The following is a 13893-nucleotide window of genomic DNA, read 5'->3' on the forward strand; positions in this document are numbered from 1 at the left end:
CCATTGACTCGAGTCAATAAAATTTCCGGATGCTAACAGCCTTTTAGGCTGGTGCCTTTAGAAGCACCCAATAAAATACTAGAATATAAACCGAGAAAGTTTCCTAAAAATATAAAAATGCCAAAACTAACAATTCTCTACTAAAAAAATAGGAAACTACTAAAATAACTAGATTTGATGATATCAAATTTCATGGAAAATCTTCTGAAAATCTCCCTGCATCAACTCCTTTAAAGTCCTACGTTTTTTAAAGTTCCAATTTTTGAGGTTGACCGAGCAATTTTGCATTGACCGAGCAATTTTGCATTGACCGAGCAATTTTGCATTGAGTGTGCAAAGGTCAAGTACCAGGCCACACCTTTCAACAAAAAAAAAAAAAAAGTACCATGCCACACCAATGCATAAAGCCATAACAATTCATATACACCATTAAATTCTACAAGGAAGATATGACCTACAAATTTACTCTTCCATTATTTACGTACATCTTCATAATGGGAAATTTGTGGGGATCATCAAAATCGAGTGGTCCCTTTTACTTTTCATTCAAGGGGTATCATTTATCATCATGGAATTCCACAGTTCAATTTTGGCCCGTCTTGACACCAAAGATCAGCTCAATGAATGCTTCATGAAAACTTTGAGTCTCAAAGGGGAGAAAAAGTTAAGTCTAGTGAAAAATCTCACTACCGATGTCTTTCACAAAATTTGTCCAAGGTAAATTTGATTTTGTTTGGACAAATCAATTGGAAGTCAGACCAATATAAATGTATCTGTGAAGGATAATGGGACTCTGCAGGCCAAATCGTCGTCGGAGCTCTCTCTAAATCTTATGTCGCCACATATTTCAATTGGGATTCAATCAAGATTTTGGTTGGGCCATCACTCTTGATTTGTGAATTTTACATGCCAACAATTACATGGTGTTGGGAAACGCTAGAGTTGCTCAGAGGATTCCTTAGAGGATGACATAATGAACAAGACTAGTAACAATACTGAGAATACTAAGATTAGTATCTGCCAATCAAATATACTCCATAGAGCTTCAAGCCTTCAATCTTATACATTTTTTTAGCCCTAAAAGCTAAAGATAAGTAAAAAAAAAAAAGCCAAAAAAAAGACAAAATTCAAAAAAAGAAGAAGGTTAATTCTGTTTTGGCTCGACCAACTGACCATTTTGACCCTCATTACTGTTAGACAGTGTTAGACAGTTTCACATTACTACAAGGTTGTTCTTCACAAGTATTGTCTGAAAGCTGTTTATGTTGGAGATGATCAATTGCCAGTGAATGGGATTGCTGAAGATAATAGAAGTTCTCACTTGACTCTAAACTTGGTACCTGATCTGGCCACCCAAAGTTATCGAGTACTCTTCCATCCGTGTACGAGAACCCTTCACAGTCATAATCTATATTTGGAGAACTACTGAATTGAAGAGGATCAATCAAGTCTAATGATGATATATCTTCTAAATCATAATCATTATCTATATTTGGAAAACTAACGAATGAAAGAGGATCAAGGAAGTCTAGTGATGATATATCTTCTAAATCATAATCATTTATATTAAGGTTGTCAAAACTTTGTGGTAATGAAGGAGGAAGTTGATGATCTGTTTGTAATGAAGAGGTTGCTATAGGTGGCGGCACTACTGTCACCTCTTCTACTATTCCTTCTCCTTTCAAATTTGTATCTTTTGGTGTCTTTTTCTTCTTCTTCTTATTCTCTATCTTTGGTTTATTATTATTATTATTAGCTTTCTTTCTCTTCTTCTTCTCTATATTTGGTGTTTGATTATCATTATCTAGTACTTGTAATGTTTCATCATCTAGAGGAGAATCTTCATTTGATGGTTTATCAGCCTTGTAATGAATCCTACACAAGGCTCCTTCAATGAACTGTCCAAGAAAACATAAACAAAAAAAAAAATATGAATTAGCAAACATGAAGAAGATTCTTCTTTTAAATTTGCCCTAGAAGTTTCAAATAATGAAAGAGAAGATAAATTTTGTTAGTAAAACCTCCTTAGGTCAAATTCTTTTCATCAAAAAACTCTACTAACTATTTGACATGTCTTTTTAACTAAGATCAACAGGAAATTAAATTGAGACACAATCTCTTATAAAGAACTTCTATATATCCCATATATATATATTATACTTACTTGCTTTTGACCCGTTGTATCTTTCTTTTCCGACTCCACCAATATATATTCATGCATTATGAAACCAGTCTTTTCTTTATTCGATCCCTTATGTAAATGATAAACCAATGTCTTCATTTGACCTATTTGTTTACCATTACTACTATCAAAGATCGGCTTATCAACTCCAGTAGCTTTCCAGGATCCTTCATTATTACAGGTAGAACGTTTTGGCCGATCCCCATTTGCATACTTTCTATCTCTAATGGTGAAGAAGTACCACGCGTTCTCTTTTATCCCGCGTGTCTTGTATGTGTCTGTAAGTTATTCGAAATTAAAACAGGCCAGTTAATCAAAACACTATATAAATAGTATAAGAAAGACAAAAAAAAAAAAGTATTGAATTCACAAACCTAGTAGGGTTTGAGGGTTGTAATCATAGATTTGAACATCATTGATTTTGTTAGGTGGTAAATCATCGTTTCTTCCTTGGATCTTCATAGAAAGATAAAACAATATTTCTTGATCAGTTGGTGCAAACCTAAAACCTGGTGGAAGTGTATCCCAATATTCTTGGATTGGGTCTTCAATTTGATTTGAAATTTCTGAACTGAAAGCATGCATACACCAATAAAAGTAAGAAGAATGGAACTTAATTGTTGTACAATTAAGAAACTAAACCCTAAAAGAAGTTCATATCCATGCATGCATGCATGTTAAACCAAAACAATATATAATCAGAATGGAAACAGACATGGCAATTCTTGAATACAATTCTTGAAATTTTTAATTCTTGAATACAAAAAAAAAAAAAAACTTGAAAAATTCAAAGAGGAGGAAAGCTAGGTCAAACCGTTGTTTGCATGAGCATTCTGCATCAGGATTAGCGACATTCTTTGGCACATTATGCTTCCACATTCTTTCTCCTTCCTTGTTTTCTGTAAATTAAAATGTTAAAGAGTTTTAGAGAGAAAGAGAAACAAGTATACTAATAGTAGAAAAAAACGAGTAGAGGGTGGTGGTTTTGAATATATCTGAAACAAAACCTAATTTGTGTTGGATTCTATTCTCAACCTGAACTCAGAGACATATTCTATCTTATACTTATCTGAAACAAAAGAGAGTTTGTTATTGGTCGCCATATATATAGTAGGTTTAGTAGTTTGACTACAGATTGGGTTATTCCCCAATTAAACCGGTACCACGTGGGGGTCATGGACTTTCTTTATTAGGGTTTACTAGTTTGACTACTAGTCTACCATCTCTTACACAATTAACTACTTTATCCGAGTACGATAATGCAATTAGGTACCAAATATAGGGCAAATTGCATACCGAACGGCCATGAGATAGACTCCAATTAGGGGTGGGAATTCTACCCATGAGCCTGCACCCGTCCACGGGCACCCGAGCCCAACGAGGACCATAGACATCCGCGCCCGTTTCGGGCACAACCCGCCATATTTTGGTGGACGGGCATGGGTTAAAACTTCTACCCGCGCACCCGCTCATGCCCGCACCCACTTAACGTCGCACAATAATAACCAACCAAATATCATCAATTTTTTGGGTTGATGAAGCTCAACAGTCCATGTTGCTAAGCCTATTTAAGATGGTAAACAATATGTTTAAGGGCAACCATACGAACCTAATGCATTGTTTTGCAATGACCCAAGAGAATTCCTAGTAGTGTAGGGTTACTGAAGTAGCGTTTGGTTTTAAAGGAGCAAGGATAGGGATAAGTTTATATTGTATCTCATGAGAATTCTTCATTAGTTATTAATGTGAGATTATATTCCTAAAAAGAACAACAAAAAGAATGTCTAGTTTTAATCCCAAATTGTCTTTTTAGAATTAGGAAAGGTGTTTGAAGACTTTATAAAACAAAAAATGAGAGAATGGTCCAAATTTTCAGCCTTCAATACGCTTACAGCCCAAACAAGGACCGAAATGCGTTTTAAGTCCAAATGTCAGGACAACTAAGAGTTTTCAGGTTTTTTAATTTTTTATACCTGTTTTGCACCTCCCATGGAAAGCTGGTTCTTGCTGTTTCCTTCCTGACGCGTTCAGTGACTGATGGTGAGGGAGCATTTAATTTCTCTTTTTTTGTTTCTCTCTCCAAAACCTTTTCAAAACCAGTTTTTGGATTCAAAATTTGGAAATTTTGGAGCAGTTTTTCCCAAAATTAAGTCTCCCACCCAGATTTTTGGAAGATTTTATCTTTCTTCTATCCTCTTGTTCTATTTATACATCTCTCTAAATCCCGCAAAATCTCACCTAAATATCTCTAAACCTTCTCTTAACTGACTCTTTCTCTCTCTAGATTATCGAAAACAACATCTTTCTCTCTAAATATATCTAAATCCCGAAAATACTATGTTTTTTTTGTTTCTCTCTCTAAAACCTTCTCAAAAACGCTGATTCTTTCTTATTTCGTTCAAATTTTGAAAATTTGGGATTAAGTTTTGGCGAAAATTAAAACTCCAGCCCAGATTTTTGAAAGATTCCATCTAAAGTAATTAAGCCCCCCGTCCAGATTTTGGAAAGATTTTTGAAATCTGGAATATTTTTTTTTTCTCTCTCTAAATGTTTTAGAGAAACAAAAGAAGAAGATATATAAATTTTCTATCTATATATAAATATTTCGAAATCGATTATATTCTTGCCATCATCTCTATCTTTTTGAGAAAAGGAAAGTAGTAAGATTGGAGAGAGAAAACATGTTTAAACAGAAATAAAACGAATAAAAATAGAAAATATGGGAAGAGAAAAATCTGGAGAGAAAATATGAAAAAGGAATAAAATTTAGAGAGAGGGAAAATAGGAAAAATCTAGAGAGAAATTCGGGTGTCTATTACAAAACCCAACAAAATTCCTAGTAAATAAAACAATTCCCGGTGAACAAGTCAATTTCGAGTACAAAAGTGTCTAAAGAAAATTCTTAGTAAATAAAACAATTCTCGGTAAACAAGAAATTTTCCAATACAAAAGTGTCTAGTACACAAGAAATTAAACAGTTTCCGGTAAATCAAAAAATTTCCCAACACAAAAGTGTCTAGTACACAAGAAATCCCCAGTAAATTAAACAGTTTCCGGTAAACTAGAAAATTTCCCAACACTAAAGCGTCTAGTACACAAGAAATCCCCAGTAAATTAAACAGTTTCCGGTAAACCAAAAAATTTCCCAACACTAAAGCGTCTAGTACACAAGAAATCCCCAGTAAATTAAACAGTTTCCGGTAAACCAGAAAATTTCCCAACACTAAATTGTCTAGTACACAAGAAATTCTCAGTAAATTAAACAGTTTCCGGTAAACCAGAAAATTTCCCAACACAAAATTGTCTAGTACACAAGAAATCCTCAGTAAATTAAACAATTTCCGTAACAAGAACCAATCTGGAAAAAAAATTGAGAGAAATTAGTTAGAAAGAAATTCGAAATTAGTTAGAAATTGGTTAAAATTTGAGAGAAATTAGGAATTGGTTAAATTAATAAATCTGGAAAGTTAGAGAGAAAAATTCGAAATTTGAACCAATCTTGAAAAATTCGAAATTTGAGATAAGAAACAAATCTAGAAAAAAAAAGAAAAAATTTTGAACCAATCTGGAAATATTTGTTTAGATTGAAGAGAAAATTTTGAAAAGAGAGGAATTTGTTGAGATTGGAGAGATAATAGGAATTAGAGAGAAAGAGAAAATCTAAATTAGTTAGAAATTGGTTAAATTAGGAGAGAAATTAGGATTTGGTTAAATAAATAAAGAGAAATAAATCTGGAAAGAGAATTAGAGAGAGAAAGTAAAACAGTAGAGAGAGAAAGTAAAATTCGGAGTAGAGAGAGAAAGTAAAATACGGACCTTCCAAATTTTTTCTGAAAATTTCGCGTTCCCGGGCAAATTTCAGTGGCATATTTCGTAAATTCGAGTGGCAGTTTTCGTAAATTTGATAAAACAAAGGTCAGTTCGCCTGACGCACGTCCCCTCGAAATCCCGCTTTTTCAGAAAATTTCACTTTTTCGCGCCCAAATTTTCAGTGGCATCTATCGTAAATTTGAAGCAGATCGATGGGGGCGACGGTAATTTCGCGTGGCTCTCTGACCCATTGGACCTCATTTACATTTTTGGCCAATTGTGGTCTGGGTTTCAGTTTTGAGCCCAGTTTTGGGCCCAACGCTCATTCCCTCTTTATAAAAAGAGATAAAAAAAGTGAATCTTTTCAGGTCATAAGCTTACCCGCTACCCGCCCGCCCATACCCGAATTACCCGAGCTTCTTAATGGGCTTGGACGGGTAATGAGCAAGGCGAATTTGTGAAAGTTCCATAATGCTTCATGAAAACTTTTAAGTTTGGGAAAAAATTTAAGTCGTAGTGATAAATCTCAATATGGATATCTTTCACAAAATTTGTGAAAGGTATATTTGATTTTGTTTGAACTAATCAATTAGAAGTCGACCAATATAAATGTATCTGTGAAGGATAATGGGACTGCATGTCACAATCACGGTCGGATCTCTCTATAAGTCTTGTCCGGTCACGTGCCATAATAACTAAGATTAGCTTTGGTGAATTCTTACAATATTCCCCACATACTATAACATTTATCATTAATAATGGAGATTGGTATTTTTTTTTGTTACAAATGGAGATTAGGATTTACCAATCAAATGGAGATTATAGTATTTGCTAAAAGCCAAAGATAAGTAAGAAAAGCCAAAAAAAAAGACAAAATCCACAAAAAAGAAAGATTATTTCTGTTTTGGCTCGACCGATTGATCGCCACTTTGACCTTCATTATTGTGTGACAGTTTGACTACAAGTCTACCATCAAGCGGTACCGATTTAATTGGTGGATTACCCTCCCTGTAGTTAGATACTAGAATCCAAAAAAAAAAAAAATACTAGAATCCGAGATAAATTCGGTCCCTATATTTTTTGTCAACTAAAAGTCTATTTTGTTTCAGATAAGAATAATATAGGTAATCAGTTGAGGTTGAGAATAAATCTTGCCCTTCCATTTCAGATAAAAAATTAGGTTTTGTTTTAATCTAACGGTCTATTTTGTCTCTAGGATCGGCTAAGAATAATATATATTTTCGTCTAAAGTAGGGTGACTGACGCCTCCTATCAGTTTCTCTACAATTCCACCATCTTCTTCTTCGTAAAAACCACTCAACTCTGAAGTGAAACCGTAAATATAGAAAGTAACTAAGTCAAAGTTATTATCATTCATTAAGAAAATCAAAGTAAAGGTGGAAGCTGAGATAGCTAGCCAGCCCTTGCAGACAACAAACCAAGAACAATTATCATTTACAAAAGGCTCAAAGCCTACATATGACATCCCAATCTCTAATTAATTGACTAAACAAAGTGTTCTTAAACCAATTTTGGGAAGAAGCCCAGTAGTTATGAATTATGATATTTGAGTGACCAGAAAAACCACCACTTGTTCAACAAAAGAAAACCACCACTTTAATTCCTTTATTTAGAGGGGATGACCCATGCGACTGTTTGCTTGAGTGTCACTGCCTTCTCTTTGTCTAGCTCAAGGAATGGAATTTTTGTAGACATAGAAACGGAAGGTCAATTGTTCGGTACTAAAGAAAAGTTTATGGGGGCATAAAGATTTTAGTAGATTGACAAAGGGGACATTTTTTAACTCATGATTCAATTTTGCCCCTAATCGTCATCTTCTCATCACCTTCACCACCACAACTTTTGATCACCACTATTTCTGACCACCTCTCTCTCTCTCTCTCTCTCTCTCTCTCTCTCTCTCTCTCTCTCTCTCTCTCTCTCTCTCTCTCTCTCTCTCTCTCTCTCTCTCTCTCTCTCTCTCTCTCTCTCTCTCTCTCTCTCTCTCGCTCTCTCTCGCTCTCTCTCGCTCTTGAATCCAAATTTTTTCCGAAGTATGGAAATTTCTTTTTGTTCTTCAAGTTTCAATATGATTTTTAAAGACTTTAAATAGAAGTTTTACTACCAAAGTTTGAACCTCGATTTCCTTTGTCAATATAACAAATTATACTACTCAAGAGTGACCGTACTCTCTCTCTCTCTCCCTCCCTCCCTCCCTTTCTCTCTCTGTAGATTTTTGTTGCTAGCGGGGGATCCAAGATTTAGACTCAGGGGGTGCGTAGACATGTACCGTAGGGCACAGAGTTTTCTATAAGTATTTTACGTTAAAATATCGACATATGTTTTGGTCATTAAGAAATTTTCAAGTCGATAAAACAAAAATGATAATTGTAATAATGTAAAATTTAAAGAAAGAGACTCGTGAAAATTTAAAAAGAGAGGAAATAGGGAGAGAGAGAGAGATATATATAGTGTGAGATTTTATTGGAAGTAAGTAGTTTATTTTAATTTTATGTCTTTATCTTTTAAAATGAAGGACCATGATTTACAAAAGAAAATTGTACGACCGAGATTTATAAACCAAAGTTATGACATGACACCAAAACCTATGTCATTTTTTATATTGATAATGGGACCGCATGATATAATCACCGGGGCCGTGCCTGACAATCGGGACCCTTTGTATAGATGTGAGGTAAACAAAATTTACACGCGAAGTGATGACACAAATTTTACCAGTAAATTATTTTATTAAAACTATGATGAATCTAAACTCAATGAGTAACAACTTTATATCATTCGTCTAACATTTTTTCTAATAAAGTTGTCCTTGATTAGTATAGGTTTTTATCCGAAATTAAGAACGCAAGGGAGAGATAGACAAATGAGAGAGATTGTATATAGAGTTTTTTTTTTTTTTTTTTTTTTTTTTTTTTGAGGGATATATAGAGTTAGAAATAGAGAATAAAAATAAACAAGATTGCGAGATAGAGTTTTGTGTGAAATATATGAGAATTGGAGAGAGTAAAAAGACCTTCGTGTATTTTATATTACGCAAATATTACAAGAAATTATTGGACTATTAAAATCATAGTTGAATTAAACCAATAACATTAAGTGGAACGGACATTTAAAACATCAGAAAATTGGGCTGGACTTGTATTTTTTTGTTAAAAAGACAACCCATCTTTTTAACTAGCTAGGCCCCAAGTAAGTTATAAAAATAGGCTTGAAGGACATTTTTAAAAGCACCAACTTTTTAAGAGTCAAAAATACCCTTCATTCAATTAGAAATACCTAGTAATAATCTAACTAATAAATCAAGAACTTGAGTTTTTCTCATGAACGAACCGAGTTTGATTGTCGACGCCGATTAGAATTTCTGGGGTTTGAATCGATTTTGGCTATAAGATAGGTTGATGTTTTTAGGTTTTGGTGATTTAATTTATTTGCTTGTTGTTTGAAGAGGCTTTTAAAGGGTTTGATTTAGTTTTTGGTTCTAAATTCTAGAGAGAGAAAGTTTTATATACTTTCAATGGAAGGATAATTTGATAGTGTTTCAAGGTATAATCCAACTTCTTCATTGCTTTATTTTCATTGAGCTATGAATGATGGATGATAATTTGTTAGTTTTGATGTTTGTGTTCAAACTTATTTGTTGGATTTATATAGAAGTTGTGAAAGTATAGTTGATGCGAACAATGTGTTTGATAAAATGGTTGAAAGAGATGTTGTTGCTTGGAATGCAACGTTAGTTGGTTATACAAGACTTAGGTTAGTTGAAATAGTTATAAAGTTGTTAGATGAAATGCCTGTGAGAAATATTTTTTCTTGGACAATCATGATTGGTATTTATGTTCAAATTGAGAATTTCATGAAAGCTTTGGAAGTTTTTCGAAGAAATGTAAAATGATGGTGCTAGAACTTATAAAATGACTATTATGAATTTGTAGGGGTTTTAGCTAGTTTTTCGATACAACATTCTATTAGACAATATATAATAATTTGTAACAAATTTCATGTTAAATCAATTCAAAAACTAATCTGCAAACCATTTGCATGGCATTGCAAGGTGTTTGCAAGGCTCTGCAAGGTGTTTGCAAAGCTCTTCAAGGTATTTGCAAAGCTTTGCAAGGCTCTGCAAGGTGTTCGCAAGGTTGTGCAAGGTATTTGCAAAAGTCATGCAAGGTGTTCGCAAGGCTCTGCAAAGTTTTTGCAAGGCTTTGCAAGGTGTTCGCAAGGCTCTGCAAATTGTTTGCAAGGCTCTGCAAGGCTTTGCAAGACAGTGCAAAGTGTGTGCAAGGCAGTGCAAGGTATTTTCTTAGACTAGGGTTAGGTTGGTCTTTTTACTGAAATTAAAAATTACATAATTGCCATCAGGGAGGTGAAGCCTAAAAAATTTTGATGAATCCTTTTTAACCAAAGTCATAATTTCTTAGGGAGTTTTGGCCAAATTCCCGTTAAAACATTCCCTAGGACGTATGGAGAGTTGGCCTTTATAAAAAAAATAGTAAGAAATTGCTTTCCATGGGGGTCTAACACATGCGACTTGAGTGACATTCACCAACTTTTCCACTGAGCTACAAACAGCTACTGGTTTAGGACTTTGTGTTAGTAAGTAATTTGATGAAAGCAGGCATTAATGACCCTCCAAAAAATGGGCCCTTTGTGGTGGGGGCCTGTGCGGGCGCACGGCCCGCACCCCCCACCACACTGCCCTGACAATCACGGTCGTATCTCTATATAAATCTTGTCCGGTCACATATTCCCACTCGAATTCAGCAGGGATTGTGGCCCGACCATCACTCTTAATTTGTGAATTTTACAAGCCAATCAATTATGGTGTTGGAGACTATGGTTCTTACTTCTTACAAAGAAATAGGAGACATTACTCATTTTTTCCAACAAACATATAAATGTAAAATGATGTCTAATAGACTTAATAAAAATTTCAAAGAATTATATACAAATATATTTATCTAGGAAAAGAATTTGCAAGGGATATGTAAATTGTAGTTTTTCCTGTTTTTGAGTTGAGATCCATAAAAAGTTATCCATTTTTCATAATTAACTTAAGCACATTTTCGTAGACCTCAAATGATATTGGAGCTCGATATCAACTATACGTAGCAATCCGAATAAAGAATAATAAAAACTCGTATAGCTTTGGTGAATTCTCACAATATTCCCCACATATATACTATCACATTTATCATTAATAATGGATCGAGATTGGTATTTTTTGTTACAAATGGAGATTAGTGTTTGCCAATCAAATGTAGATGATAGTATTTGCTAAAAGCTAAAGATAAGAAAAGCGAAAAAAAAAAGAAAGACAAAATCCGAAAAAAAAGGGTTAATTCTGTTTTGGCTCGACCGAGTGATCGCCACTTCGACCTTCATTATTGTGAGACAGTTCTGCAATACCACAAGGTTTTTCTTCACATGTACTATTGTCTGAAACCTGTTTAGGTTGGAAATGATCAATTGCTTGCATCTGGAGTTGCTGATGATAATAGAAGTTCTCACTTGATTCAAAACTTTCAGGTACATCTAGCGACGGAAATTCATCAAGTGATCCTCCCAGGTATGGTAACAACCCTTCATAATTATTATCTATATTTGGGAAATTACTACTTAATGGAAGAGGATCAAGGAAGTCTAGTGATATTATATCTTCTAAATCATAATCATTTATATTAAGGTTGTCAAAATTTGTTGGTAATGAAGGAGGAAGTTGATGATCTGTTTGTAATGGAGAGGTTGCTATAGGTGGTGGCACTACTGTCATCTCTTCTACTATTCCTTCTCCTTTCAAATTTGTATCTTTTGGTGTCTTTTTCTTCTTCTTCTTATTCTCTATCTTTGGTTTATTATTATTATTATTAGCTTTCTTTCTCTTCTTCTTCTGCTTCTTCTTCTCTATATTTGGTGTTTGATTATCATTATCATTATCTTCATTTGTTGTTGATGGTTTATCAGCCTTGTAATGAATCCTACACAAAGCTCCTTCAATGAACTGTCCAAGAAAACATAAACAAAAACATATTGTTAGTAAAAACTCCTTCGGTCGAGAAATTCTTTTTGTCAAAAAACTCTATTAGCTTTTTTAGGCTTCAACTCCCCGTAACGTCTCAACGGGTAGTCCAAGTCTAAAAAGTATTTGACATGTCTTTTTAAGTAAGATCGACAGGAAAATGGAGATACAATTTCTTATAAACATATTTATATATTATACTTACGTGTTTTTGACCCGTTGTATCTTTCTTTTCCGACTCCAATATGTATTCGTGCATTACGAAACCAGTCTTTTCTTTAACGGATCCCTTGTGTAAATGATAAACCAATGTCTTCTTTTTACCTATTTGTTTACCATTATCACCGTCAAAGATCGGCTTATCAACTCCAGTAGCTTTCCAGGTTCCTTCATTGTCACAGGTAGAACGATTTGGCCGATCCCCATTTGCATATTTTTTATCTCTAATGGTGAAGAAGTACCACACCTTGTCTTTTATCCCGCTTGTCTTATAAGTCTCTGTAAGTTATTCGAAATTAAAACCGGTCGGACAATTAATCAAAACACTATAAATAGTATAAGAAAGATAAAAGAAAAAAAGTAGTGAATTCACAAACCTAAAAGGGTTTGAGGGTTGTAATCATAGATTTGAACATCATTGATTATGTTAGGTGGTAAATCATCGTTTCTTCCTTGGATCTTCATAGAAAGATAAAACAATATGTCTTGATCAGTTGGTGCAAACCTATAACCTGGTGGAAGTGTATCCCAATATTCTTGGATTGGGTCTTCAATTTGATTTGAAATTTCTGGACTGAAAGCATTACTTGATTTAGAGTACTGTAATGGAACTTAAACAAAAAACTAAACCCTAAAAGAAGTTCATATCCATGCATGCATGTTATTAAACCAAAACAATATATAATCAGAATGAAACAGACTTAGCAATTCTTGAATCAATTCTTAAATATAATTCTTGAATACAATTCTTGAATATAATTCTTGAATACAATTCTTGAATATAATTCTTGAATACAAAAAAAGAATGAAAAAGACTTGAAAAATTCAAAGAGGAGGAAATTAGGTCAAACCTTTGTTTGCTTGAGCATTCTGCATCAGGATTAGCAACATTCTTTGGCACATTATGCTTCCACATTCTCTCTCCTTCCTTCTTCTTTTTTCAAAAATCTTTAAGAGTTTTAGAGAGAGAGAGAAAACGAGTACTAATAGTAAGTAGAAAGAAAAGTGAAAAGAAGAAACGAGGAGAGGGTGACTACTAGATTCCTGGGATTCGGGCTCTAAATATATCTGGAAAATTTAAGAGTTTAGATTTGGTTAAAACTCGTCAAGTACAATGGACCGTTAGATTAAAACAAAACCTAATTTTTTATCAGAAATGGAAGGTCAAGATTCATTCTCGACCTCAACTGATTACCTATATTATTCTTATCTGAAACAAAATAGACTTCTAGTTGACAAAGAATATAGGGGACCGAATTTATCTTGGATTCTAGTATCTAACTACAGATAGGGTAATCCACCAATTAAATCCGTACCACGTTGGGGTTATGTAACTTTATTAGGGTTTAATAGTTTGACTACAAGTCTACCATCTCTTACATAAGAATGCTACTATATCGGACTTTAATTTTACTAAACACAACTATTGGACAAAAATAATTAAATAAAATTAATTAAAATAATGTCTTTACCCAAAAAATAAAAATCAAGTATAACCCAATTTCTCCTCCGTACAATACACATCTCTATTTTACTCAAAAACAATACTGGAAAACTAGTTAAATATTGTCTTAAATTGCTAAACCAACACCACAAGAAAAATCAAATATAATCAAATTTATCTCTAAAAATCTTGGGGTTCCAA

General features: G+C 33.7%; 2 protein-coding genes across 3 annotated transcripts; both read right to left on the bottom strand.

The window, feature by feature from the left end:
• Positions 1-41: 41 nt before the first annotated feature.
• LOC147545536 (uncharacterized) lies at positions 42-3258 on the bottom strand. 2 transcript variants are annotated; one of them, XM_086635092.1, is made up of 5 exons: positions 3190-3258; positions 2997-3081; positions 2557-2753; positions 2165-2460; positions 1019-1898 (listed from the first exon to the last, which is right to left on the bottom strand). In XM_086635092.1, the coding sequence occupies exons 2-5, from the start codon at positions 3059-3061 to the stop codon at positions 1194-1196; spliced, it is 1263 nt and encodes a 420-aa protein (XP_086491218.1). In that variant the 5' UTR covers positions 3062-3081; positions 3190-3258; the 3' UTR covers positions 1019-1193. The 2 variants fall into 2 exon arrangements, with proteins under 2 accessions (XP_086491217.1, XP_086491218.1); XM_086635091.1 differs by having other exon boundaries at positions 42-1898; positions 2997-3258.
• Positions 3259-11081: 7823 nt separating this feature from the next.
• LOC147545537 (uncharacterized) lies at positions 11082-13301 on the bottom strand. The gene is made up of 4 exons (XM_086637707.1): positions 13100-13301; positions 12626-12822; positions 12235-12527; positions 11082-12011 (listed from the first exon to the last, which is right to left on the bottom strand). The coding sequence occupies exons 1-4, from the start codon at positions 13162-13164 to the stop codon at positions 11349-11351; spliced, it is 1218 nt and encodes a 405-aa protein (XP_086493833.1). The 5' UTR covers positions 13165-13301; the 3' UTR covers positions 11082-11348.
• Between the last annotated feature and the right edge of the window lie 592 nt (positions 13302-13893).

Source organism: Eschscholzia californica, unplaced genomic scaffold (assembly GCF_041429995.1).
Source record: "Eschscholzia californica isolate CP2 unplaced genomic scaffold, dmEscCali1.0.p SCAF_4, whole genome shotgun sequence".
Taxonomy (NCBI): domain Eukaryota; kingdom Viridiplantae; phylum Streptophyta; class Magnoliopsida; order Ranunculales; family Papaveraceae; genus Eschscholzia; species Eschscholzia californica.

Coding starts and splice junctions, on each gene's coding strand:
- LOC147545536 (XM_086635091.1), bottom strand. CDS start 3,061: ATGTGGAAGCATAATGTGCCAAAGAATGTCGCTAATCCTGATGCAGAA. Junction 2,754..2,996: donor GAATGCTCATGCAAACAACG/GTTTGACCTAGC, acceptor GCATGCTTTCAG/TTCAGAAATTTCAAATCAAA. Junction 2,461..2,556: donor CAACCCTCAAACCCTACTAG/GTTTGTGAATTC, acceptor AATAACTTACAG/ACACATACAAGACACGCGGG.
- LOC147545537 (XM_086637707.1), bottom strand. CDS start 13,164: ATGTGGAAGCATAATGTGCCAAAGAATGTTGCTAATCCTGATGCAGAA. Junction 12,823..13,099: donor GAATGCTCAAGCAAACAAAG/GTTTGACCTAAT, acceptor TAATGCTTTCAG/TCCAGAAATTTCAAATCAAA. Junction 12,012..12,234: donor ATACAACGGGTCAAAAACAC/GTAAGTATAATA, acceptor TTTCTTGGACAG/TTCATTGAAGGAGCTTTGTG.